The 27,306-nt window shown below is 54.1% G+C and overlaps 2 protein-coding genes across 2 annotated transcripts in view; both read left to right on the top strand.

The window, feature by feature from the left end:
• The first annotated feature begins 2,931 nt into the window (after window positions 1-2,931).
• LOC134556747 (transcription initiation factor TFIID subunit 4-like) lies at window positions 2,932-3,875 on the top strand. Its single transcript, XM_063409028.1, has 2 exons — window positions 2,932-3,587; window positions 3,677-3,875. Exons 1-2 carry the CDS (start codon window positions 3,388-3,390, stop codon window positions 3,756-3,758), a joined length of 282 nt encoding a protein of 93 aa, XP_063265098.1. The 5' UTR covers window positions 2,932-3,387; the 3' UTR covers window positions 3,759-3,875.
• A 33-nt stretch (window positions 3,876-3,908) lies between these two features.
• The window catches only part of SHISA6 (shisa family member 6), a 180,754-nt gene continuing 157,356 nt past the window's right edge, over window positions 3,909-27,306 (top strand). Inside the window, 3 exon segments of the mRNA XM_063408949.1 lie at window positions 3,909-4,099; window positions 4,101-4,630; window positions 15,495-15,655. Coding sequence (XP_063265019.1) covers window positions 3,947-4,099; window positions 4,101-4,630; window positions 15,495-15,655 — 844 coding nt within the window. The 5' untranslated portion in view covers window positions 3,909-3,946.

The raw sequence follows: 27,306 nt of genomic DNA, 5'->3' as shown, positions 1-27,306 counted from the left end.
CACTGGGAACACCTCAGAGAAGTCGCTGCACCTTTCCCAGGACTGTTGCTTCTGTGCACAGGCACAGAAGGTGGGCACCTTGTCTGCAAAGCTGGGCACAGCTCACATCTGTTCCTGGCCTGGCTTATCCTGCCCCTGCCTGAGACACAGAACAGGAGACAGGGACACAGGACAGAGCTGTGACAGTCACTGCCACCGGGCTGAGGGATGGGAGCAGGGAGAAAGGATGTTCCCACAGGGAGGAGAATCCCAGCTCCTCAAATTGTACAAAACTGTACAAGCCACAGAGTCCTCTCAGGCAACAGAGAATAAACCAACCATGAAAAGCTGCTGAAACATCCCTGTTTGCTCTGGTTTCTTGTCTTGTCCTTTGAGGCAGCTGCTCGGAAGCTGCAGGAGAAGCTGATCACATCTGGCCCTGCCACCCCTGTGCCTGCTTGTCACCCTTGCATTTCCCTGCTGTCTATTCAGCCTGTTTTGTCCCTGGAACAAGCAGCCTCCTGCTTTGAACAGACCTGGGATCCACCCGTTTTTATTCAAGCAAGAAAGAATCCAGCTCCACAGAAACAATCCCCCAAACTCCTGTCAGGAGCTTTTTGTAGCTACATTAATTTTAGAAGAAAAATTAGGTCCGAAGTGCTGGGCTCATTTTAATGAAGATTCGCGGTCACAATTGAATCCCCTGACGAGAAGGAATCAGCTTTTGAGCACATCGGGCTCATTAGAAACTCCTCACAAAGTCAGCAGAGGCCGAAGAGGGGCGGCAGGGAAAGGGGCTGGAGGGGAGCGATGCTGGGGAGGAATTGGATTTCGGGAGTTTCTGAACCTGCACTTCCTCCCCTGCCTGCAGCCGCTCCGGCGCGAGATGAAAGCACCCGGCAAAGAAGATAAACAAGAAAACAGCTCTGGAACAGTCACACTGCCAAAAAACAACCTGGGGAGGATGGGACGGGAGATAAAAGAGAAGGTGCTGCAGGTTTTGGTGTGACTTCCAGGTGGGGATGGAGCTGGGAGCGGAGCTGTCACCGAGTCACTGTCACACAGCTCCGCGGGCACGGGGGGAGAGCAGCGCAGGCATTTTCTCCCACAGGCATCTCAGCCTCTGTCCTTCCCTTCCACAGCCACAAACGTGGCTCCAAGTCCCAGGAAAGTCCAGAAATCCAACGCTGCTCCTTAGGGACTCTTTCCTTCTTTTCACATTTGCTTCAGCTTCTTCTCTCCTGTATTTTGGCTCCAGGCAAGGCAATGGGATTATACCGGGCATCCAGGCAAGCTCTGTCCTTCTTTAGCTTGCTCGGTGGCATTGATAAATTGAGCAGGAGGAGGCAGAGGCGTCTGGTGGGGTTTCATTGTCACCTTGGAGTGATAAAGCCGTGGTGGCATCAGAGGAGCACATGGAGTCCAAAGCTCAGCCAAGAAAAGCCAATCTCAGCCCCCAGATATCCTGTGGGGCAGAAAACCTGACACTCAGTGTTTCACCAGGCACTCTCTGTGTCCTTGTAATGTTTGGGTAAGGACAGAGGTCTGCCAATCGTTTCTGTCTCAGAAACATGGGATCTTTTCCCCAAGGATTGCCTCCAGTGGGAAGCCGTGCCCAGCTGGGAGAGGACACTGGGTTTAGGAGTGGCAGCTCCTCTCCCCTGAGCAGAGCCACTACAGAGACCTCAGCCCCTTTAGGGTGCAGGAACCAGCCAGGAGAGGAGAGCACATGGATTGCTCCCCCTGTGTGCCTCCCACACTTTGCAAAGCCTTGGAGAAGCAGGGACAGAGTTTCAAGTCAACCCAGGGCTGAAGATACTTTCCTGTAGTGAGTTTGATGAGGACATGTGGAAGGCCCACAGCATTTGGAGAGGGCCTCCCTACGTCAGTGAACTCTGTCTTACAACCTCTGGTGTCAGGGTCTGGCAGTCACTCGGGGCAGGAGAATTATCCCCAAAGGGGGCCAGAGGAGCTGGGCTCCGGGTATGGGGGTTCAGAGGGGTGCAGGCATTAAACCAGCTCAGACTCCCCCTGGGCTGGCCTTGGGCTGCCTCCTCCTGCCTCAGCTCTGGGGTCAGGCATGGCTGAGGCCTGGGCACCCCATGGTGTGGACCTACCTGGGTACCCTCCCTGAACTCCAGTGGCCATGGAAGGGTAACAGTCCTCCCTCCTGTGAGGAATGAAGGGATTTTGGATTTCCCCAGGTGTGCCCCAGCACCTGAGCAGCTTTAGATGGCAGAGCTAAAGCTTGCTTTGCCAACCTCAGTCTGTGGGCGCTCTTAAGGGAGTTCTCAAATGAGCTCTGGGCACTCAGACCTTGGTATCTTCATTCCCATGGGGTGCAAGACTGGGGATTTGTAGGGGTGGTTCTCCCTTTCCATTGCTTTCTTCCTCCTGCACGGCATTCCTGCTCTCCTGAGAGCTGCCTGCCTGCAGCTACAGGGATCCCTTCAGTTCCCATCTCCCTGTGCTCCTCCGTGCTGGGATTCCTCGCTGTCCTGTGTGTCCTTACAGCTGGCAGCACCTCGGCTTCTTCAGGAAATGTTTGTAGAGGCTTTAGCTGGGTTTGCAGTGAGACACAGGGGAAGCACCAGGACTCTGAGGAAATTCTGCCTCCCTGGCCGTGGCTCCCAGCAGCGAAAGCTTCTGTGCCTGAGGGGATCTTACTCAGAACAAACCTGTGCTGGCTGTGGGTCACTGGGCAGCCCAGGGCAGTGCCAGCCCATCCCTGCAGCATCCCAGAGCTCTCCCGGAGGGGGAACAGCTGGAAGAATGGAGAGTGTATCGGGCTGGGGTGCAGGTGCTGCTCTCTCTCCACCCAAGCACATCAGGGAGCAGGAGCTGGGACTCAGCTGGAGCCGGTGCATCCTCCCAGGGAGGTGCCAGCAGCCGCGGGCTGGAGCAGCGATCCCTGGGAAACCTGGGGGGCTTTGTCCCCGTGCGGCGCTGGCAGAGCACTGGGGGCAGCACGGCACGGCCGGACAGCCCTGGGGACAAACGTGTGCCCAGCACCTGGCTGTGCTGCGAGCACTGCCCTGGGACAGGGACAGGGTCACACACATCTTTATGGACCACATTCCTGCTGATCCCTGCAAGGACCACACCGCGGGGGCAGGCACAGGGTCCTCACTCCACACACACCTTTAGGGACGACATCCCTGCCAGAACCTCCTCAGACCACCGGGGACAGGTACGGTGGCCACTCACCACATCCCTGCCAGGACAGTATCCCGTGGGACACGCACCGGGTCCGCACCCCTCCACACACCTCTACGGACCCCCCGCCCCGGGGCCCTTCGTCCGCGCCCGTGCGGACCCCCCGAGCTCCGGCGCTGCCTGGGCCGGGCGCTTCGTGCTGCGGGCGCTCCGCGGGTCGGGCTGCCCGGGCGGGCGGGCGGCGGTGCCGGGATGCCGGCGGAGCGGCGCGGCGCGGGTCCCGGTGATGTCAGGAGCGGTCCGGCAGCGGTGGGCGGTCCTTCCCCGGCTCCCGGCTCGGCTCGGCGCCCGCCCCTGCTCCGCGCCCGGCTCGGCGCCGCTCCGCTCCGCCCCCGGCTCGGCGAGGAGCGCGGGCAGCCCCCGCGGCCCCGCTGCAGTCCCGCTCCGGCATGGTAAGGCCGTGGGCATGGGGCGGGCGGGCGGGGGCGGGCCGGGCTGCCCGGGGCGCGGCGCGCTCTCACCCTCTCCCCGTCTCTCGCAGCCCCTCGCCGGAGCAGCGCCGGGACCCCGCCGCCTCCAGCCGCGCTCCGCCGGGCTCCGCCGCTCGCTGCGCGCCGGCATGAAGCGCCCGGCGCCGGGCAGCCGCCGCTGAGGAGCCAGCGCGGCGGCAGCTGCGGGACCCCCTGCCCGCGCCCCCCCGCCCCCCGCCCCGCTCCATGGGGCAGCGCTGCGGCCGCTGAGCCCCCACCCCGCCCGCCGCGCCCCCCCGCGCCGCGCCCCCCGCGCTGCGCCCCCCGCCTCGCCCCTCGCCATGGGGCCGCGGCACCTGCTGCTGCCGCTGCTCCTGCTGTCCCTGCAGCTCCTGGCCCTGCTGCTGCTGCTGCCCGCGCAGGCGGCCGGGCCCCCCCGCGCCAAGGGCAACCGGACCCAGGGGGCGGCGGCGCCGCGGCGGACCCCCAAACCGGGGCAAGGAGCTCCTGAACCAGACGCTGGCGGGCCCGGGGGCCGCCGCCCCCACGGCGCTGCCCGGGCGCGGCAAGGGCGCGGGGGGCGGCAAGGCAGCCCCCGGAGGCGGGGGCGGCGGCGGGGGCTCGGCCCCGGCACACGAGACGTGCTGGGGGTACTACGACGTGAGCGGGCAGTGGGACAAGGAGTTCGAGTGCAACAACAGCCTCACGGGCTTCCGCTACTGCTGCGGCACCTGCTTCTACCGCTTCTGCTGCAACAAGCGCGCCGAGAAGCTCAACCAGAGCCTGTGCCGCAACTACAAGAGCCCCGAGTGGGCCCACCCCACCACGGCCAGCGGTGCCCTGCCTGCCGACGGCGGCGACGGGGGCGACGGGGACGCCAACAAGTACGACCCGGACAAGGACAGCACCAACGCCACCGTGTACATCTCGTGCGGGGCCATCGCCTTCGTGCTCATCGCTGGCGTCTTTGCCAAGGTGGCCTACGACAAGGCACGGCGCCCGCCCCGGGAGATGAACATTCACAGGTGCGCTCCTTCCCCTGCTCCCGGCGCCCCTCGTCCCCAGGGACGGCCCCTCACCGAGGCTTCCACCTCGGCAAAGTCTGCTCGAGGGATTTGTTGTACTGCCCAGCCCAGGGTCCTCCTTTGTAGCGCCCAGCCGAGGGTTTCCCAGCCATGCAGCCTGTCCCAGAGTTTCCCATTGCATGGCTCCTCCAAGGATTCCACCTTTGGACTTGCTGTCCAAGGGCTCGGTTTTTACACTGCTCTCCAGGGCTTCTCCTGCTGCACTCTCTGCTCAAGCAGTCTCCCTGTGAAGCACCCATGCTTTGCTCTGGCTCACCATGAGTTTCCCCTGCTCCACCCTTCCCAGGGTTTCCCCAGTGCCGTGATTCTCCGACGGCTCCCCTTGTGCTGCCTGTCCACACAGTTTCCCATTGTGCTGCCGCTTCGAGAGGTCCCCCCTTGAGTCATTGATCCAAAGGGTTCCCCCTCTGCCAGGGCTGTCCAAGGGTTCCCCTTTTGCACTATCAACCAAAGGGTTTTCCCTTTCCATCCTCTGCCCAGGAGTTCCTCCTTCCCACGGCCCGACCGGGGCACCCGCCCCCCTCTGGCCATCCCACCGCCCATCTCGGGGCCTGTCCTGGTGCCTCGTGGCTCTTCTCCCGCGGCCTCGTTTGCGGTCGCCTCCAGCACCGGCTCCGCGGACAGCTCCGGGACAGCTCCCGGAGAATTCCCGGGCTGTTCCAGGATCGCTCCTGGACAGCCTCTGGACATCTCCGCGCTGCCCCGCGCTGCCAAGAGTCCGTCCCGGAGCTCCACGCGCAGCCGCCGCCGGCATCCCCTCCTGTCCCTCGGCACTCCCTCCTGCCCCCGGCACCCCCCTCCACAGCCCAGAACGTCACCCTTACCCCTCGGCATCCCGACCCCCCTCTCCTGCTCCCATAGAGCCTCCCTCTACACCCCGGCACCCCCTTTTACTCCTCGGAGCCCCCTCCTGTTCTCCGGCACCCCGACACCTCCCTCCTGCCCCCGGAGTCTCCCCCAGCATCCCGGCTGGCCCCCGCTGCACCCTGAACCTCTTCTTTCCCTGGAACCCCCCTCACATCCCTCCTGCCCCTGGGACTCCCCTCCCACCCCTGGCACTCCCTCCCTGCACCCGGGATCCCCAGCAACCCCCAAGCCCCCCCATGTCCCCTCCAAGCCTCCCCTTAGCCCCCGTGCACCCCCAGGGACAGCAGAGCCGCTCAGACCCCTCGGGTCCTGTCCTGCCCAGCCCAGGGAGGAGTTCTGGAAGTGTGGAGGGGCTGGATCCGAACCCCCTGGCTGGTGCCTTCACCGTGTGGCCACTGGAGCTGTGTGGGGAAGCGCTGGCGGCAGGCAGAGCTCTGCACATTCCCTTTTTTTATTCGGGCCCCTCTCCAAATCCCGGGAAGCCTGTCCTTGCCGGCCGGAGCGGCGGCTCGGTGTCCCCTCGGTGTCACACAGCGCTGTAATGACAGGGAACGCTCGGCGTGGCACAGAAAATCCTGCTTCAAAGCAAAAGCTCAGCCGTGTCTAGCAGCCCTCCTCTTGGACAAATACGTGTTCTCTCTCAGTTCATATTTATTTTATGATGAAAAAGTCCCTCCAAATGATGAGTGCTGCTTGCGTGCCACAAATCTGAGAGCTCTCTGTGTCTGAACATAAAAACTGGTGAGAGGCTTCTTTAGAGGAACAGTGGTGAGCATCAGGGGGAAAGACCTTAACTCTAGCAAATAATGCCTCCTAAAAATTATTTTAATGAAGGTTTTTTAACCAGAACTCTTGAAATCATTGACCATATTTTTAAGGCTGCACTTCAGCTGCAATCAACAGAGACTGGGGGAGAAATATTAGTTTTTTACGAGGGGAAAAAGAGATGGGTGACGCAGTTTTTATTTATTTGGGAAGATGTGTTTTATTTAGACTCCTCCCCGCAGTGGGGACTGTGAGGCTGGTTTACATTTGCTGTGGGTCTGGCCCATGTATTCCATTCCAAATCCCACCTGCCCCTGGTCCCTGCAAGAATATAACTTCACATTGTTAAGAACTACCCACAGCTGTGTAGAAGCAAGGGTCCTGGAAGTGGCTTAGCAAAAAAATCGGCTCTTTTAAGTCTTTTGTTAACTGAGGGATGGTTCCCCAGCTGCCCAGCTCTTCTGGCTTCAAGGCAACTTTGCCTGGGCCTTATCTTCACACTAAATTTGGAAATCTGGGTTGGATGTCCATATGTTACTTCTGCTCCAGCTCCAGCCTGCTGCAGGGTTGGATCCTTCACCCTTGGAAATCAGAGCCAGTGTTGCCAGACTTGTCTGGATCCTTCCTGATGTTTTCATTTCTTTGATGCTTGCTTTGCTTTATTTAGATAAGTTCTGGTGAAATGATTCACCTGTGTGTAGAAGTATGAATGGCAGATTGAGTGCTCGGGAAGCTTGACTTCCAGAGCATTTTAAGGAGTTGATTGACTTCTATAATATGGTAGCTGGTAAAAGATTATACCTTTCAGAGCTGTGTTACCTGAACTTGATCAACATCACACGAGGGTTTAAATATTGTGAAGTGCATCTCCTGCCTTGGGCTGAACGCTCTCGGTGCTCTGAGCAGAATGTAAATATGAGGACAGGAATGGTTTGCCTTTGTCTCTGACAGCTGCTGGGGAGTAATAGGGAAGGAGGAAAACAGGATGGGGTCAGATATTTCTGTCTGTCTGAGGGTGTCAGTTGGAGTGAAGTGTAACATCCAGAATAATTCTCTGTAGTGATGGCGAGTGCATTAGACCTCGGTGTGTGTCCTCTGGGAGGAGGAGAGCAGCAGCATGAACAGAACTTGTTACAGGGGGCTGCAAAAAGCCTCTTGGGCTGGTACCCCACAGGCAGGGAAGATCAATCAGAACTTCCCTGCACTTCACCATGAGCAGGATCACACTGTAAATTTTGCTTCCTCGTAAACGCTCGCTGAGCAGTGCCGTGTGGATGTTATCCCCCTGCTCATTTCTCATCCAGCTTTTACAGAAAATCCTTATGAACTCACTTGGAAAGAACATTTTGAGGGAGGCAGGGTTCATTTAATGTCTTTTGGTGGAAGGAGGGTTTACAAATTCGCAGGGGAGCTGTCACTCTGCCGCGGAAGGAAGGGCTGGCTGTGGATGTGCAGCTCCGAGCTGGAATCAGCTCCTATTTCCAAGCACTGCCATGTCCCTTTAAAGCACAGGCACTGCTGTGAGCCTGGGCTCAGCAGTGGCAGTCGTTTCTAACAGCAGTTAAGTGGAAATGCTTTGAAAACCAGGAGCTGAAATATTCCTATTTTACAGAAACACTTGTAATGCTTTCAATGGAACTGATTTCTTTTGGTAATTACAGGAACTTCCAGCCTGGCCATATAAAACTGCCTCTTGCTTTGGGGGTGACACAGCCAGAACTATTGCTGGGCTCCAGGTAGAAGCTGGGGCTGGTTTCTGAGAATTACACCCAGCAATGTTGTGTGTGCTGATGCTCTCTCATGCATTGGTGAGGATGGTTCATTCTCGTCTCATTGCTGGGGTTGTTTTCTTTTCTCGAGCATTTCTTAAGTGGAATTTAAGAAGCATTTTTTTTACTTTCAGTATGGGGATGAGTTAGGGAATCTTTGAACAGCTGGTTCTTTCCAGAGCTGGGTGAGTTTTTCTGTAGCAAGAAGGGGTGACACAGAATGTTCTCATGCCGTGACCCTGCATCCCCACGCTACAGAACAGAAATAATTCACAGATGTAGCACTGCTCCACGACCCCTGCTTAGCCTCAGCAGCAGCCACTGTGCTCTCTGCTGAGCTGGGAATGCACAGATTGGAGCCTGGATAGACTTGGCAGCTTGGGATTGAAATATCCCAAGTGCATCCCACTGGTCAGAGGGACAGAGGGACACAGTGGCAGTGCTGGCCCTGGGGCACTGGTGGGAGCCCAGCTGCTCTCCTGGGAAGCAGCACAGGGATTTTTCCCAGCAAACCAGCTCTGTGTGCTGCTAAAAGGCCTTATCTGGCCTTGCATGAAGAGTCTCTGAGGGGTGGGAAAGGGAGAAGGGAAACAGGCTCTGTGCTGTGCTTCACTTCACCCTCCTCCCACAGCATCTGTGCTGCTGCAAAGAGGGAAGATACCTGTGCTCCTCTTCTCTTCAGCCCCTTTGCATCTCCTGCTCTGGGAGTGATAACTGACAGCTTTTCTAAATGAACATCCTCTCCCCATGTAGAGACCACAGTTAAATTGATCCCTTCCTGGTTGTTTCTGCTCCATGGCTCTGAATTCCGACAGGAACCGGAGGCAATGGATCTGTGTGCTCACAGATCCAAGGAGGCTGCTGGTCTGTGTGAGCCCAACTTGAAATACAGCAGGGTTTATGTTCCTGCAGGCTGCAGCTCCCTGCAGCTCCGGGGCCCTGTGCTTGCTGAGGGCTTGCTGGAGGGAGCTGCTTTCAGGTGTGGAGGTGATGAGGAGTGCCTTTCTCCAGCCCTGCTCTTTGTGCCGGGATCACAGGCAGCTCCTCCAGCTCTGCTCTCTGCTGCTGGAGCCAAACAATCAAACTCCATCCGTCCCCAGGGCAGGGAGGGAGTGCTGTGAACACACCTGGCCACAGGGACTCTACAGAAGCTTTTCTTTCTTGGATGCTGTTCCTGCTTTCAGTCTCTTTCCACTGATGTGTTTTTATGCTGTGCCTTTTGTTTTTGGCTCCACTTGGACTCACTCGGGTGCCTTTCAGCTGCTCTTTGCCCTGCTTTGAGTTGTTTAATCCTGGTGGTTTCTGAGTCTCTCCTCTGAAGTGCCCTGTGCTTCTCACAGGCACAGAATACAAGGCCACAAGCACAGGTCAGACTGAACTAAGGAAAACCAAAAAAAAAAGTCCAGCCATAAAATCACAGGATCACAGAATGGATGGGGTTGGAAGGAACCTTAAAGATCATCTCATTCCACCCCCTGCCATGGGCAGGGACACCTTCCACTTGTGACCTCACAGAAGTTACTCAGAACAGTTTGTTCTGTTTCAAACCAACCCTGCACCTGGCTGGATTTGGGGTAACTCCTGAGCAGGGAAAACCCCTGGATCTTGTCCTGTTTGCAGTGTGAATTGGCCAGATGCAGACCCAAATCCAGGCCAGGTGTGTATCTGTGTGCATGCACCTGTCCAAAACATTTCTCCTTTTGTTCCACTGGGAGAGCTCCAGTCTGTAGCTCCGGTTGTGGTTTGCAGTTTGATATTTGGGGTTTTTTGCTGTGTTTTCCTCTCTGAGTCTATTTCATGAAGAGATTGACTCTGTGGGAGCACGGAGGCTGCCTGGCCACTGACTTCCTCTGGATGCTTCTGGGCCTCTCCTTTCCCTTTGAACTTCTCCCAGTACAAGAGGCAAGACTCAGAAGCCACGCTGCCTACACCAAATCATCTCAGTGCCTCTAATTCCCATTTATTTGATATTTTCCTGCTTGCTAATTAACTTTTTCTATTAGTCCGACTCCATCATAAGGTGTCAAGGGAATCCAGTGTAGTTCTGAACCTCTATTTCTTTTACTTTTGTAATCTCTTCTATCCTTAAGTAGCAGCAGTTGATCTCTGCGCCTTTGGAGATCAGATGCCTTTTAAAATTTCTGTTCCACATAAGATCTGAACTTCCTTGGGAAGATGAGATCAGGGCATTTGTTGCTTGGCTTTGCCCTCCCTCACGTGGGCTGGCTGTGTTTCCTCAGATCTGTGTGCACTGCATTGCCTGGAGGGCTCAGCTATCTCCTTCCCCAGGTGGATAAACACGGAATTCTTCCACAGTGAATGCTGTGCTGCACCTCAGCTCTCACCACAACCTCCTTTGTTGTGAGGGCTCTTCAGGTTTAGGGCCCTTCAGAGAGAGTGAAGCTTTCTTCAGTGAGCTCAAAGCCCCTGAACTGTGCTCAGAGCAGAGGATTTGGGGTAAAAGCAGACCCCTTGTGCCTGAACCTTCCCCGCGTGCGGCCGTGCGCTCCCCGGGCCGCGTGAGCACCGCGTGCTGTCACTGTGTTTGTGCCTCAGGATGCACAGCACAGACAGGAGCAGGGCAAAGAGCTGGGCCAGCACAGCAGCATCCCCACAGCCTTTCACCCCCAGCAAGACTGCTGTGGTTTTATTTCCTCTCCTTTTTGTGATCAGGACCGATGCTCTGTTCCTGTCCTGCACAACTCCCTGCTCTCCCCAGCACCCCTGATGTTTTTCCTGGGTGCACCTCTATCCAGGGAGCCTCTCAGTTGTTCTGGGAAGAGAAGGGGCTGGAGCTGGTGGGGGAAGGTGGCAGCTGGGGCAGGGGGCACAGGGGCTGAGCCCTCCTGCATCCAGCCTGAGCCTCGGTGGCACCTGGGGGAACCAAACCTCTTGTGTCACTCTCTGTCCCCAGCAGCCTGGCCATGGTTCAGGGGCAGGTCCTGCCCTTGCTGAGGACAGTCAGATGTCACAGGGTGACATCTCTCTGCAGACAAACATCCCTTGGAAAGGTTCGTTGTAAGCTTTTAATTACCAAATCTTTACGTAATGGTTTTCTTCTCATCAGGCCTGCTGCGTTCAGAGGAACTGGTGTCACCCATTTTGAGCTCAGCCCCTGCTGGAAATTCCTTGCCCACATCACAGCAATAGCAAGAGATTGTTCAGTTTGGACTTTGGTGTGAGGTGTGTGAAGTGGTTGTCTTTAGAGCCAGATTAAATTCCAGGAACTTCCTAAATTGTATTTGGCATTAAGATCTCCCAGGAGACATCTGTTTTTTCCTTGCAATGTGTGTTTTTAAGAATGAATATTCACTTATGCTGGGTGCAAATGCTTCACTCGTGGAAAGGTATCCCAATGTTTAATGTTTTCCCTCTTAACTCCATGGGTGAATTCACCTGTCCTTGGACACACACACACACAGAGACACGGAATCACAGAATCATGGAATATCCTGAGGTGCAAGGGATCATCCAGTCCAACCTCTGGCCCTGCACAGACACCCCAACAACCCCACCCTGTGCACCCCTGAGAGCTCTTTGAGCTCTGCCACGCTCCAAGTCAGGCATGTGAAAAACCATTCCAGGTGTTCCTTGCTGGAATTCCTGCTCTGAGGGACTGGCTGCTGCAGTTCCTGGCAATGCAGAGCCCAATTCTCTCTTTCACTGACCTGGGACTGCTGCAGCTCTGGCTCTGCTGAGCCCTTGCACTTCCACAAGCAAGGGGAACAGCAGCAGCAACTCCCTGATGGATCTGCTTGCAGTGTGGTCAACTAACGCCACATCTTCGTGGAGATAAAACCTGGGCACGTCAGGGTGATGCCCAGCAGGCAGCAGGGATTGCTGAGGCCACCTCTACCCTGCCAACTGCTGTGTGACACAGCCTGGGGGATGCCACGGGCACCTGGAATGTGGGAACCCCCCAGGACTGGGCACACTGGGCACACAGGACCAGTGACAGTGTGACAGCACCTGGAATGTGAGAACCTCTCAGGACTGGGCACAAAGGACCAGGCTGGCAGCACCTGGGATGTGGGAGCCCCCAGGACTGTCCAGCCCCAGGCGTGGTCAGCGTTTGGAGCTTCCCAGGGCACACAGCAGGTGTGGGGACAGGAGCCAAGCCATGAATAATGCACGGCTACCCTCTGTGAGAGTGGCTGGTGACCGAAATGCTGTCCCTTGGAGAGAGCTGTCCCTTCCAGGTGAGCTGGCTCCAGGCTGGATAAATCCATCTCCTGCAATAAGTGCCTCTTTCCTTCCCAGTTAGTAACAGAGCATAGGGGAGTCTTTAACCTGGCTTTTTTTGAAGAACTTGTAGCGAAATCCTGGCTGTGCTGAAGAGATTGGAGTTCTGCCACCAGCTCCATCCCCACTCTGCTTTTAGCAGCTCCAGCTCAGCCAGGCACTGCTTTTTTCACTGTGCTCTGCCAGACCCATTTGGTCATTCTCCTTCCATTCCTCCCCAAATTCATAGGGACTCAGAACAGGAAATTCTGTTTTCTAGCACCCCGTTTTTAAGGTCTGAATGAGAGGGGATTTTCTTAAGGCAAATCCAGTTCTGAGCTAGACTGGAAACACAGGCAGCTCTTCCTAGTGCCTCTCCCATCCAGCATCCCCAGACCCCTCACTCCAATCTCATTTCCCCCAGGCCACATCCCAGCCAAGTGGAACTGTCACCAAACCTCCCCTTGTCTTCAGCAGGGGACACCTGTGTCCACTCTCAGACTGTTAATTAGTGCTGGAAATCTGTGGATATGGGCAAAATGGGACAATACTTTCCCAAAAAGGCTGTGGGGAGGACAGCAGTGCTCCAGCTGCTGTTCCCTCGCGGGGAATTCAGGGAGCAGATTCTGGTTCTGGGCTGAGTTAGAGGGGCAGGGTGAGCTGCAGTGAGCTGGTCCCTCCCAACCCTGCTGCTTCACCTCATCTCTGGCCACAAAGCCACATTTTGGGATCAAAATCTGCCATTTCCCCTTGCAGCACCAGGCCCCAGCTGATGCCCAGCCTTGCTGCCCCACTGCTTCCACCCATGCCCTTGATTCCTTTGGATTTACACCAAATCCTTTTGATTTTTCCTTCTGAAAATGGCCACAGCCCCTTTCTCGCATGGTGGCCCCGGTGTTCATCCTGCTGGGTTTCTTCCCAAAGCCCTCAGTTTGACCAGAGTGCCATGAGAGCCATCCCTGGGAGCAGGACCTGGCCTGGGCTGTCCAGCCACGGGACACATCCATAGGTTTCCCCCTGCCAGGCCAGTCCAGCACCCTGGAGCACACCCTGGAGCACACCCTGGAGCACACCCTGGGGCACACCCTGGCTGCCCTGGGCTCAGATGGAACAGAGCCTCAGTGTTGGCACGGAGATGACGTGAGGGAAAAGTGTCACAAATCCTTATCTCCAGCAGGGACGGGGACACGCTCCAGTCAGGGAGGCTTGTGTTCCTCAGATAAGAGGTGTGCCGTCACAGGAAGCTTTCTGGAGTGTCTCATATCCTTGTGCAGGTGATTAGGATGCTGGTGACATCAGTGAGACTAATTGTACCCAAATGGCTGCACACAGGGGACCCAAAGATCCCAGTGAGTGTGTTCTCCTGGAGCTTTGCAGTGGGCAGTGAGCCAGCTGGACCCCAGGGACTGTCACCTGCCAAATCCTTCCTCTTTTAAGTGGGACTGACCTTCCACCACCTCAGGGCTTTATGGAAATGAACTGTATCCCACACAGCACCGTGATTGAATTGGCACGGAACAAACCCACTCCATCCAAGCTGGGCTTTCTCCTCCACCTATAATGTTTTGTTCTGCTGCTTCTGAACAGTCTTTTTCCCCTCCGTTGGACATGAGGAGGGTGAGGAGTGAGCCCTCAGGACACTCAGATTGGGGTGTTCAGGAGATGAGAAGGTGACACCTCCAGCTCCTCACCCAATGCCAGTTCCTCACCAAAAACCAGTTCTTTCTTTCCCCAGGAGCAAACAAAAGGAGTCCTGGCCTGGCATGAGGCTCAGCATTCCTCTCTCAGGGCTGCCACCTTCACCTGTCTCTGGGCCTGGCTCAGCATAGTCTGTGCTCTCCTGTCCTTGCCAACAACAATCCCTTCACCCCACGAGGATCAGTCTGTGTGCACACACAGACAGCCCGTGGTTGGTTACAGCCTCCAGGTCTGCTCTCTCTCCAACCAATAAATAATCAAAAAAGGGTAAAAATATCCTTATTCTGTACAGGCTGGTGCTGAGCTAATGTGATCCTCCTCAGGAGGATCTGAGATCCTCCAAAAGTTCCTTCTGTGGAGCACATTAGTATTGCAATCCATTATGCACAGGGACAGGAGTCTGGAGAGGAAATTATTTGGAAAATGGAACGGACCCAGGTCCCAAACTATTTCTCATATGGAAGCCCAGAAATGTGGCATTTAAGAGATGCCAGTGGACATGAGCAACACCAGCATCCCTCTCGTTAATATGCAATGAGGGGATATCTCCTCCTGACATCTTCCCTGGGACCTGAGCTAACTCCAGACGTGTTCCCTGTGCTAGGAGAAAAAGAGCTTTCCAAACTCCATCAGCTTTCAAGTGCCACTGTCTCTTACAGCCCACACAAGCCACCCCTTTCCTGCTTTTCCTAAGGCTCAGGAGAGAACTTGGGGCTGCCCTAGGAAAATCAGGGCAGTTCATGCAGTAATGATTTCACTGTGTCCATGATATTCACAGAGGGGGAAAAATCTTGGACAATCCAAGGGGAAAACATTGGCTGCAGCTGATCTGGGTGATATTGCTTCTTCCTGGGAACAGCAGGGAAAGCTCAGCCATTAAAGCAATCCCTGACGAGCACAGAGCTCAAGGTAGGCTCAGAGCTGTGTTGACATCAACCCCATGGAAGTTGGTTAATCCATTTTTCTGGCTCGTGGTTCTCCTTTAAAAATCACTCCCAGCACTGCTGCAGTTTGAGCTTTTTGCAGAAAACCCAGGGATTTCAGGATGTGGGGATCACACTCCTGATTTGAGTCAGTTTTAAAGGAGTTTGGCTTGGGCAGGGCAGTTTTGGTGTCACTTTTAGGAGGTGCCAGGGCCGGAGCCAGCAGTGGCTCCTGATGGAGGCAGTGCTTGATGTGCCAGGAGCAGTTAGTCTGCTCTTGGAAATGATGTAGAGGTACCATAACCCTGAGGTGAATTACTGAGAGCAGATGAGATACCAAACAATAGCCAGGCAAGCCTGGAAATACTTGCAGCAGATACACAGAAAGAAACAGAGCTTTTAAACCATTTTTAAAATTTTATTATTATTGCTATGGCTGCTTTTTTTTTTTTCTGTTTATGGTAGAAACCCAGCTGCTTCTGACTTCATGGGCTGTGCAAGTACAAATACTGAATTTTAGCTGTGTGAAAATACATTTCCCTCTTTTTTGTGTCTTCCCAGGGCTCTGGCCGACATCCTAAGGCAGCAGGGACCAATCCCAATCGGACACTGTGAAAGAGAGACTATCTCGGCCATAGATACCTCCCCCAAAGAAAACACCCCTGTCAGAACCTCTTCCAAAAACCACTACACCCCTGTGCGCACCTCCAAGAGCAACCCAGGTAAGTGCTGCTCCTCTGTGCCCTCAGGGCTGTGCTGGTGTCCTGGTTTGGAAAGACAGGTGTCTGCCAGGGACAGCTGGAGCTTCCCCTGGAATGGAGAATGTAAACCTCCTCCATCTGAATTATTATAATTTTGAAATTAATGGGCTATCAGGCAAAGATATGGGAAGAGGAATAACAGTTCTTTACTAGAAATATTAAAAATTCAAATGTAGTAGTACAAAAAACCCAAGCAAACAAACAAACAAAAACCCTAGAAACACTGACAGAGTCAGAACACAACCTGACACCCTGTTGGTCAGGGTGTTGGTAGCAGTTCAGTCAAGCCCTCCTGCAGTGCCAGATGTGGTTCTGTTGAGCAATGATCCTGTAGCAGGTGCAGTTTCCTCTGAAGGTCCAGTGGTGCTGAGATGGGTCTGGTCTCCCTCTGGGAATGCAGTGCACACAGGCTGTGCTGGGCTCTGAATCCCAGGTTTTATCCAGGTGGGAATGCTGGGCTCCTCCCCTGGGTGGAGCATCTCCCATGGATGATGGAATTGTATCAGCCCTGCAGTGAACCTGGATGGCCCATGGACAGCAGAGATCTCCTGGAGGGAGGATGGGTCCTGGAAGGGATAAAGAACATCAACTCCCCAGCCAGTTTCAGCAGATGTCAAATAGAATGCACATTTTTGGTTACACATTGCAACCCAAGATGGTCAGAAACCAGCAGAACAGCACCCGTGCAACAGCAGGCTTTGTGAAATTAAAATCAGTGTGGCAAATGGCTTTGGGGGGCAGTGGGGCAGAGCAGGGGAGCGCAGGATCCATGGTGAGGACTCTTCCAGGTTTCTGCTGAGCAGAGTGGCTGGTGGGAAATGGGTTTGTAGAGAATTCCCAAAGCCTGACTGAACGCTCACACAGTCCTGTACGTCTGTGTGCAAACTCTGAGATGAGCTGTGCTGACTGAGAAAGGCCATGGGACAGGACAGACACTGCTGAGAGAGAAATGGAACTGGAAACAAGTTTCAAATGATGGCCTTGCAAACAGACCAGAGATTTTGGAGAATTAGAACTGTGAAAGATGCACTGTAGCAAGACCCATGAGGGGTAATTTTAGATGATTGGCTTTAAGGCATTAACAGCATGGTGTGGCAAAAGCTGACAGGCCAAGAAACACTTATAATGTATTGGAATTAGGAAATACTTTGGCTTCTGATTGTGATGGTGTGAATTGTAACATCTGTACCGTCTCATCCTTCATATGAGACTGAAAATAGAATAAAAGTCTTTAAGACACCTCTCAGAGCCCCATGTCTGGGTCAGCAAAAGGCAAAATCCAACAATGGCTCTTTTCTCCAGGCACTTTCCTGACTGCTGAGGGATGAGTGCAGGTGGTACCTGGAAAAATGGTGTTGAGCTGTGTGTTTCCTACAACACACATCTGCAGGGAGGCATTACTGGGCTCCTGCACACAGCAGCTGAGGACAGAGAATTCTGAAGGGTTGGAGCTGCCTTGTTCAGGCAGCTGAGCCACAGGGATGCACTGGGGCAGTGCAGAAGGTGGCCCAGAGGGCATCCCAGCAGCTCAAAGAGCTGCTCCAAGAGCACTGGCCTGAGAATTAGGGCACCTGTTGGGTTGTTTTCAGCTCCTTTTCATTAAAAAAAATAATTATTTTTTGTGCTGATTTCCCCAGTGGCCCAGAGATTGCAGCCTCTTGTCTCCAGGCACTGTTGTGATTTATTTCCTGCTGCGTGGATGGGTGATTGTCTTTGTTCAGTGGGGTGTGGCAGATCCTCCATCACTGCTGGGCTGGATGTGGGTCTCTGCTCCACAGAGGTGTGCCCTCCTCCACTCACAAGCTGTTCAGCTGCACGTGGAAGGTCCTGGTGGCATTTCCTGCCCTGTGTCACCCGGTTTTGCTGCTGGTCCCTGCTGGGGAAGGTTCTGAAGGGAGCCAGGGAAGCTGTGGGCTCAGCTGGGAGGGGAAGGACCCTTGGCTGAGGCAGGGCTGCTTGGTGACTGAAGGGCTTTGGTGCAACATCCCTGAGGACTGGGACAAGAGGTCAAGGCAAAGAGGCTCAGGAGGGACAGGCAGGATATGAATGAGACCCAGCCTCTGCTTGGGTGATGTTTGCACAGGCTGTGTGAGGGGGAAAAGCCATCATAGTCCTGCAGGAACAGGCAAGGGTGCAGTAAAAGGAGATTTCCCCAAAGCCAGGCACAAAGAGAGCACAGCCTCCCTCCCTGGCAGCTGCAGGGCACTGGAGACTGCTCCCTCGGGGCAGCCAGCTGGACTGAACCCTCGGTAGCCCCTGCCAGAGCTGGGAAAGGGAGAACTCACCCCAAAGAACTTGTTCCTGGCTCAGCTGTGGCCACCATCAGCTCACAGATCATGGCAGACAGAAGGCTGATCACTCACAGGGATGACGAGCTCATAAAACAGACTTACAGGTAAAGTTTGCTTGTAATGTTTGCTTGTAATGTTTTATGGTCAGAGCAGGGCAATGCTCTGTGGTGTTTGTACTCAGTTACTCTGCTAAACTTCAGATTATTGTTGGGATTAGGAAACTGTACAAGTGGATGCTAAAATCTTTCAGTTGGGAAGAAGTAAAACTTGGGGAACAAGTATGTGTTAAAGAATAAAGCTGGTCAGCCCTGGTGTGGCGTAGAAAATCACCAATGCTCATTTTTGGGGGGGAGAAAGGAAAAGAAAAGAAAGAGAAAGAAGGAAATAGGGACAGCCAGAGGAAAACGAGGCAGTAATATGGAATAGCAGGATCCAGGCAAGGCACTGCTCACTGGTGCTGCAAATTGGTTCAAGGAGACCGCAGCTGTAGGGTTTTTGTGGGAAGCAGCAGGTCTGGTGGCTGTGGCTTGTCTGAGGAGCCCAGAGGAGGAGAGGTTAAGCATCCAGAAAAGATTGTCCTCATTGCACACTGGGCTGATTGAGTTTTGTGTTTGTTTGACTTGGAACTTTTGTTTCCAAACTTATAATTGGAAGGGTGCCCCTAAGTCCTGCTAAATAAACCTTGGCTTCATTTTTCCATTAGGCTGGCATGGTGTCAGTGAACAGGATGATTGTGGGTGACAGTGACAAATGGAGGTGGGCTGTGCCTGAGGCTGCAGAGCCCCAGCAGAGCAGCCTGGACAGGTTCTGCTGAGGGCAGGGTGGAGAGGAGACCATCTCCACTGCCAGCTGCTGCTCCGACAGAATTCCAGACTGGTTTGGGTTGGGAGGGATATCCCAAACCTCCAGTGCCACCCCTGCCATGGCAGGGACACCTCCCACTGTCCCAGGCTTCTCCAAGCCCTGTTCAGCCTGGCCTTGGGCACTGCCAGGGATCAAGGGGCAGCCACAGCTGCTCTGGGCACCCTGTGCCAGGGCCTGCCCACCCTCCCAGGGAGGAATTATTTCCTTAAATATCTGATCTAAATCTACCCTCTTCACCTGTTGGCCTAGGACTCCATCCCTTGTCAATTGTCTCTCTTCATCTTTCCTGTAGCTCCCTTAAGGTCCTGGAAGGCCACAATCAAGTCACCCTGAACCTCTCCTCTCCTCTCCTCTCCTCTCCTCTCCTCTCCTCTCCTCTCCTCTCCTCTCCTCTCCTCTCCTCTCCTCTCCTCTCCTCTCCTCTCCTCTCCTCTCCTCTCCTCTCCTCTCCTCTCCTCTCCTCTCCTCGGAGGCCTTCTGGCTTTCAAAATACTTGAAATATTTCTGGCCTTCAAGGGATATTCAGAGGCCTTTTGGAACTCAAATGCAAAGGATTGGTTTTCCTTTTTCAAAATGTGGCACAGAAGGGATTTAGGATCCTTGGACACCACGGGAAGGTGTACAGAGCTGGTCCCTGGGAACAGAGGGGTGGCAGACGTGCAGGGTCATCTCATGGGTGTGCTCCAAGCCAAGGACAAACCACAGCTGACCCCAAGGAAGGCTTTGAAGCCTTTGGCTGATGTAAATCACTGTTCTGTCAAAGTGCTGGGTTTACTAAATCCCTGTGGATCAGGGGGACTCAAATCCTGCCCCACAGCTGGTGCCAATCCCTGATCCTGCAGCACAGCACGTGTGTGAAGTGCTCCTTTCTCCTCAGTCTCCTTCTGGCCCTTCCACACTGACTCTTTTTTCCATACAGCCCCTCCTGGTCTCAGTCCCAGCCTGGGAGAACAGGGATATTTGGGAGTATCAGACTGATGTGGGAAGCCAAATCTGTTGAGGACAGGGATGTCCTTGTCACCCTTGTGAAATCCTTTCAGCAGTGAAGGGTCCCCAGGTGTCCCCCACTCAAGCATGAGGCAGGGAAGTAAAATCTGTGCCTGGAATTCTGGTTCCTCTGCCCTCCTCCAGGAGCAGGAGGCTGGGAGAGCAGCGACAAGACTTTTTGGTAGGAGGAAAGGCTTAGGTTTATATTCTGTTGTCCTGTTCATTGTCAGAATACCCAGCTGCCTCTCCAAGGGGATGCACTGGTCTGGATCCAGCTCCAGAGGTGCCAGGGGAGGGCTGACCACAGGGAGGCTTCTCCCAATGTTAAAATCTTCTGCTCCTGCCCTGTGCTGGGGACAGCAGGACCTGCAGGTGTGGAGAAGAGCTCCGTGCCAGGGTCCCCACTTGGAATGCAGCAAACAGCACAGGCCACTGCTCTGATTAGCCTGATCTATCTGGGGAAGGCTTTTAATGAGCCCGTGGAGTCAGGGTGTTCAGAGATGGATGCATCCAAAGTGCTGCTCTCAGCAGTGCCTCGCACCCAGAGGCACTTTCACAGCTTGTTCTGAGCGGGAACAAATGCAGGGGAGGCCTTTAATCTTCATGGGAATTGTGGCAAACATCTCCAGCCAAGTCCAGAGCAGCGTGGGGAGCATTCCCACCCTGAGAACCATGGCGGGAAGGGGCTCTCTGCCCCTGGCCCTGCTCCCCACGGGCTCAGCATGGCTCTGGCCCCTTCCTAAAGCCCCAGGGGACCTGGAATAATTCCAGGTTATCAATGCTTCCCCTAAAGCCCAGGGAATCCAGATTGCCTCTGGTTTATTAATGCCTTTCCCCTAAGCCCAGGTCATCCAGGTTCCCTCCAGGTTACCGGTGCTTCCCTGAAAGCCCAGGGGATCCAGATTCATCCCAGGTTATGAATGCCTTCCCCTAAAGCCCCAGGGGGATCCAGATTCATTCCAGGTCATCAGTGCCTTCCCCTCATCCCTCCTTCCCCCTTTTCCCTCTCTCCCTTCCCCCAAATCAGCTGGGCTCTGCTTCAAACTGCTTCCTTTCCTCATTCACGGAATTTGCCAGCTTCTCCCCCAAATCCCCAGCAACTACTTGAATTAATTTGCCGAGGATCAGTGCAGGGATGTGTGTGGAAGGCGTTCCAGTCCCTGCTGTTCGCAGTTTGTGTTGTCATTTACAGCTGTTCAGGGGAATACAAAGCAGGTGTAAAACGATCCCCCGGTCGTTTTCCGGCCCCTGCGCTTGGTTGTGGAAAGTACTTAAGGGGCAGGTGGGGGAAGAATTAGGGAAACCACCTGGAAAACACCCAGAGTGTTCCGGGAACGGGGCTTTGCCTTTCTCCATCCTCCTCCTGCCATTCCCTGACATTTGAAAAGGAAGGAACAGGACCAGCTTTGAAACCTTGAGGATTTGTAAGAGCTGAGGCCAGTCAGAGCCACTCCATCTGCTCTTCCTGCCAACACATTCCATGGTATGGAAAGCCCCAGTGCCTTCCCTCCCAGAAAAATCCCAAAAAGGGTTCATAATGCATTTTCTGAGCCGCCCGAAAATGTCAGAGTTTCTTTCTCTGAACATCTCGAGGGGAAGAGTTACTGAGTGTCCTGAAACCCAAAATATCATTGCCAAGGGGAGGGTCTGTCTAGTAGGGTGGGGGAGCTGGATGCTGCTGGGATGGGCGAGCTGAGAGGACACCAGCTGCTGTGTCCTGTGGGGTGGAGGATTTAGGATCCTCACTTCCACCATGGCTGCACACAGATGCTCCTCCTGCCTCTCCAGGAACTTCTTCAGTCCTGTGTCCTCAGCCAGGCAGAGCTTGGGAAGCAGCTTCCAGCATTCACTGGAAATTTGGGACTGTTGTCCCAAGCAGCTTTGGAACCCAGAAACAGGAGGAGATACTGCAAAGCCAGGAGAAGGAGCTGGAATGCAAACAGCTTAATTGCCCTGCTTCCAAATGGATCTGCTTAACTGCTAAAAAATATTTCTTTGCTTACCTTTTCTTAACCTTGCTGCCTTGGACATCCAAGCTCCCCTTTCCACGGCTGCCAGAGGTTGGGGGACGCTCAGCTGGGAGGGGTTTGGCTGCCCAGGAGCGCAGCCTGTGGTCCCAGAGCCTCCCCCTTCCCTCAGCCACTCCAGAGCTGCTGCCTCTGGGTATTGGTTTGTTCTGCTCTCCTGAGCCTTTTACTGAGATGGAAAGTTTTAGGGTAATCTGTGTAAAAGAACCTTTGGGAAAACCCTTCCCCACTAACAAGGCACAGGAGACAACAAAATATCCCCAGCACTAATTCATTTGCCAGTGAACTTGGTGGGGACTGCAAAGCAGCCACATTTGCAGTGATTCCTTGTGTCTCACGCCTAAATATCCCCCGTGACTGATGTCAGGGGTTTTGTGCATTAAAGCAGCTAACAAGTGACAAATGTGAAAAAAAGATTGAAGAAATAAATCAGAGAGTCTGGCTGTTGTGGGGAAACAGAGGAGGAGGTGGAGGGTGTGAGTGTGTACACACAGAGAGGATAATGACACTGGCAGGATCCAAGCAGCCACCATGCAGCAGCAGCATCCAGAGCCACAGGACAAACACCAGATGCCTGCTCCAAGTTTTGGTGGAATTTTGCATTCCTTGGGCAGAGAGCAGGCCCAGAGCCACAAGGCCAGCACGGTGCTTATCAGCCAGGTGATATCTGGAAACTGGGAGTTACTACGGCAACAGCTTTATTTTAATTTTTTTTTTTAAGCCAGACTTATGGAAGTTGTGAGCAGGAGGGAGGATTAACCAACAGATTTACTCTGAGACAAAACCTCCTTGTGCAACTTGGCCTGCTGAGAACTGCACACCAAAGCACAGGGATAATGTGGAAGTGCACTGAAGCAGGATTTCCTGGCACAGTGCTCCAGTGGAGAGGAGGCATTGATGTGGAAGAAGTCAGGGAATCCTGTGCAGGCTGTACCCAACACGGTGGAGGGACTGAGGGGCTCTGGGGATGCTCTGAGTGATACTGAAATTGCTCCACAGCAGCTCCCAGGCCCCCTGCACTCCACTGAGAGCACCAGGACTGATTCCCAGCGCCAGGTTCTGCATCCCAGAATGGTTTGGGTTGGGAGGGACCTTAAATCCCACCCAGTGCCACCCCTGCCATGGCAGGGACACCTCCCACTGTCCCAGGCTGCTCCAAGCCCTGTCCAGCCTGGCCTTGGACACTGCCAGGGATCCAGGGGCAGCCACAGCTGCTCTGGGCACCCTGTGCCAGGGCCTGCCCACCCTCACAGGGAGGAGTTTCATCCTGATATTCAATCTAAATCTCTCCTCTTCTAGTTCAAAACCATTTCCCCTCATTCTACCACTGTCTGCCTGGTATTTGTGACAGCTGCAGAGTTTAAGAGCAAATTCTGGGGCTGATGGGATAATGGGATCCTGGGAAGTGGGATGGATGGAGGGAGGGATGGATCCATGGATTGACGGATGCATGGATGGATGGATGATGGAGGGAGGGATGGATGCAGGAGTCACAGAGCACAAACAAGGAGCATTGGGATGGAGTTACGGTGGATGGAGGCTCTGTGTGTGTAGGAGGTCCAGCCTGATACATTTGGCTAACTTCCCAATCTCTGGATCTGTGCAGTGGGATTGGGAATGGCAGAGAAGTGTTGTTCTCAAAACTCCCAGAGGCAGAAATGGGGACAGTTTCAGACCACAGCACCTAAAAGGGGGAAGGTCAGGTCATGCCCTTGTCCTGCCACTCCTCTCAAGTTTCCCAGCAGCTGGAGTCAGACCAATGCTCCTTCTGCTGAGGGAACTGAGAGCTCCATCTCCTCCCACCTCTGCCATGGCCACCCCTCTCTCCTGACTCCCACATTGCTCCATCACCAGGAGGTGCAGTGATGGGATGTAGGAGCGCAGTCAGGAGCAGGGCTGAGAGGGATGGCCCTGCCCAGACTAGCACCACAGAGCTGAGTCCCTCAGACTTGAGTAGAGCTTTTAGAGGTTTCCTGGCAGAAAATCCACGGGGAATGTGTGCTTAGATGCTCTGGGAACGTGGTGTCCAACTGGGATTGACTCTCAGCATCTTCGAGGCTCCAGGCACTGTGAGATGTGGGCTGTGGCTCAGGCCAGCAGGTTTGGGATTTGCCAGGACACACATTTGACACCATGGTGGCAATTTACACTCCAAACTCCTCTACCTGCAGTTTAAGTATTTTAGTTAAAGCTGCTCAGAGTTTCCTCAGGGAGCAAACCCAACCAAGCCCACAGTCTAACCAGCTGTGCCATTCTGTAGCTGTGGACAGGTAAAATCATTTCTGTAGCAGGTTTGAGTCTCCCTGTTTGCCTCTCTGTGTCTTGCCAGATCAATTATTGTTTGTTGCCTCCATTAGATCTTCGGGAGAAAGGCAGAAACACAATCTTTTTCTTCCATTAATCAGAGCAGTTTACAGAAAACATCAATTTAAAGTGTTAAGGCCAATTTGCAACCAGTATTGACAACAATTAAATTGGCCTCCAGAAAGTTGCTTTTTGACACTGTGAAGAATGAAATCTTTATAAGCACATTCTGTGTGTTGAGCCTCTCCTGGTTCCTGATTGCTGATCCTATCACACTCCAAGGAAGTGTAAACAGAGGTGAGGAGCTGGAAGCAAAGCTTCATTAAGAGCGTGCCAGAATCAGTAAACTTCCCCTCCCCTCCTGCTGGACCCCTGCCCAGATATTGCAACTCAATCTATGCTCTGCTTCCATCACTATCAGCTTCCTTTAGTTCCCAGATCAGCTTTGTTGTTGTTGTTTTGTTTTTATTTTCACTTTAAACTGCACAAAAATGTACTGGAATAAAGGTTCTCTGCTCTGTCCTTGGCATTGTCAGCTGGAGCAGGGAACTCCAGAGGTGGCCACGGGCTCTGTGAGGCTCTCAGTGACCCTTGGCATGAAAAACCAGCTCAGCTCCAGAGGGGTGACCGTGCAGGTGATGCTGGAGAGGTGAGCTGGTAAATTCCAGTGAGGCAGTCCTTGGGTGTGTGATGAGTCCCTCACCTCGGTGCCTTGGGAAGGCTGAGCTGGAACAGAGAGTGGACAGAGCTGGAGAATAAAGCAGAGATTTATTGAAAGGCCTTTAGGGTACACCTTGGGCAGGACAAGAGCCTGGCCAGGGCTACACTCAAAGTGGACCCAAAATGGTCACAAAATGGACACAAAATGAACCCCAAATGGTCACAAAATGGACACAAAATGGGCAAACAGTCACAAGGTCTCACACTTTGGTAAGTTTTGGTCCATTTGCATATTGGGGTTTCATTGTCCAATTCCAGCTCCAGGTGATGCAGTCCCATCCTTCTTGTTCTTCCCTTCAGCCACCCTTGTTTGTGCTTTTTGCCCTGAACACTTGTCCCAGCTGTCCTTGGTGTGCAGCAGGAGAAGGATTTGTTTTGTGTCCCTGCTGTGTGCAGAGCTGAGTGACCCTGAGTGTGAGCTCAGAGCTGCACCCTGGGCAGCACAGAGTCTGAAATACAGGGAAGACAAAACTTGAGGCATCACCTGGCCTCAGGTGTGGAGCCCTCACAGAGCTTGCACAGGGAAGTGGGGACGTTTACCAGCACAAGACACTGCTGAAGCCTCTGAAAACCTGATTGATGAGGTTCTGGTTTAGCATCCACATCCCAAAGGGCTCAGCCAATGTCTCTCCCTGGCTTGTCCCAGGCTCTGCTCACCCAGAGCCAAGAGCTCAGGCCAAGACTTTGCCTTCCCCTTTCTTGCAGAATTTTTTTTTTTCCTGAGGCAGTTTCTCCCCAGCCCATATCTCCAGGGCATCCCCTCCTTCTGGAACACATTAAGGGTATTTTCTGGGGGCTTTCAGAGGAGGCTTTCTCTAAGCTGACACACTGCAGGAAGGTTTGGCTCATGCTGAAGACGATTTTATTGCTGTCTGCAAACAACTTTTATCCTTGTGCAGGCCCTGTTTCCTTCTGGCCTTCAACCACATTGGGAATTGAGTGGTTCTTGCCTCACTTCCCCTTCCCTGAAGGTTTAACACCCTCAGAGCATCTGACTTGGTATGGGCACCTGAAAGGCTCCCCTGGGGTTATTTATAAGAGCAGCCCTAAGAAGGAACAATGCCCTCCTCCAGAAAAGGACACATCCAGCTGCTCGTGCTCTTTGATTTAAAATATTTGGGGAGGAAGGGAAAGGGAGTACATCTGTCACAATCTCACTTACAATCAGCAAAGTTAATGGAAAGATTCCTTCTGACTCTCCTGGGCTTTGGACAAGGCTCTGTGCTGCAACATTAGCAAATAATGAAGTTCCCATCTCGTCAAATCCTCCTCAGGAAAATAATTCTAAAATATGTGCCTGGCCTTTTGCAGCTCTCGCCCCAAATCTGTCCCTGGTTTTTCAGCTGTGCCAACACCTCTATCTCTGGTGTTAAATCACTTCTGTGGATAAGAGCTGCTCTCTAAAAGCTCTCCCCACAGATGTTTCATCACTGCCAGTCCCAAGTGCTGCCCCAGGGCTCAGAGAGGCCCCTCCCAAAAGGACAGAGATAAATATTAAACCTCACCTTGGGCACCAGCTGCTCTGTTCTGTGGGGTGGAGGATTTAGGATTCTCCCTTGAACACTAGCTGTTCTGTGGGGTGGAGTACGTGTCTTTCTACCCTTTGTCTGCCAACCAGAGGCTCTCCTGAGCTGGAATATCCACCAGGGATCATGGATTCCAACCCTGGCTCTGCCCAGACCCCCCAACAACCCCACCCTGGGCATCCCTGCCAGCGCTGTCCAAACACTCCTGGAGCTCTGGGGCTGTGCCCATTCCCTGGGGAGCCTGGGCAGTGCCAGCACCCTCTGGGGGAAGAACCTTTCCCTGAAATCCATCCCAAAACTCCCCTGGCACAGCTCCAGACGTTCCCTATCCCTGTCCCAGGAGGCAGAGATTGGAGCTGCCCCTGGGGAGGAGCTGCAGCCCCTGGGGAGCTCTGCCCTCTCTGCATCCCACCCGTGCAGAGCCAGCAGCATGGAGTCAGCCTTGTCCTCTCTCTCTGGGGCTGCTCTCTGTGTGTTTCTCCTCCTTGGTGACCCTCTGAGAGGTACAGGAGGGACCCTGGTGTGGCACAGCTGGAGGAGCTCTCCTGTCACACCTCCAGTGCTGTCCTTCGTGTCCCCAGCCCCTGCGCTAGGGCAGCACTCGGAGGTGGATGGGTGATCTGACAGGATTCTCAGTGGGTTTATCCATCAGAGGATTCAGGTGGGATCAGAGTGGGGTCATCAGTGCTGGTGGAAGGGAAAGGAGAGCTGCAGGGGGGGTCGGATGAGTTGAGCTGCTGTGGAATGCTCTGGAAGGCAGCAGGGTGATTGTGCAGCCCCGTGGCTGTCACTCTACATCTGTGAGGTCACCGTGTCCCTCAGGAGGCTGTCAGTGACCCAGGACTGTGCCAGCAGCCCTGAGGAGCAGCCCCAGCACTCCTGTCCTGGCACAG

Source organism: Prinia subflava, chromosome 12 (assembly GCF_021018805.1).
Source record: "Prinia subflava isolate CZ2003 ecotype Zambia chromosome 12, Cam_Psub_1.2, whole genome shotgun sequence".
In the NCBI taxonomy this organism is placed as follows: Eukaryota; Metazoa; Chordata; class Aves; order Passeriformes; family Cisticolidae; genus Prinia; species Prinia subflava.
The sequence above is the reverse complement of the archived record's forward strand: the minus strand, read 5'-3'. Positions and strand labels throughout refer to the sequence as shown.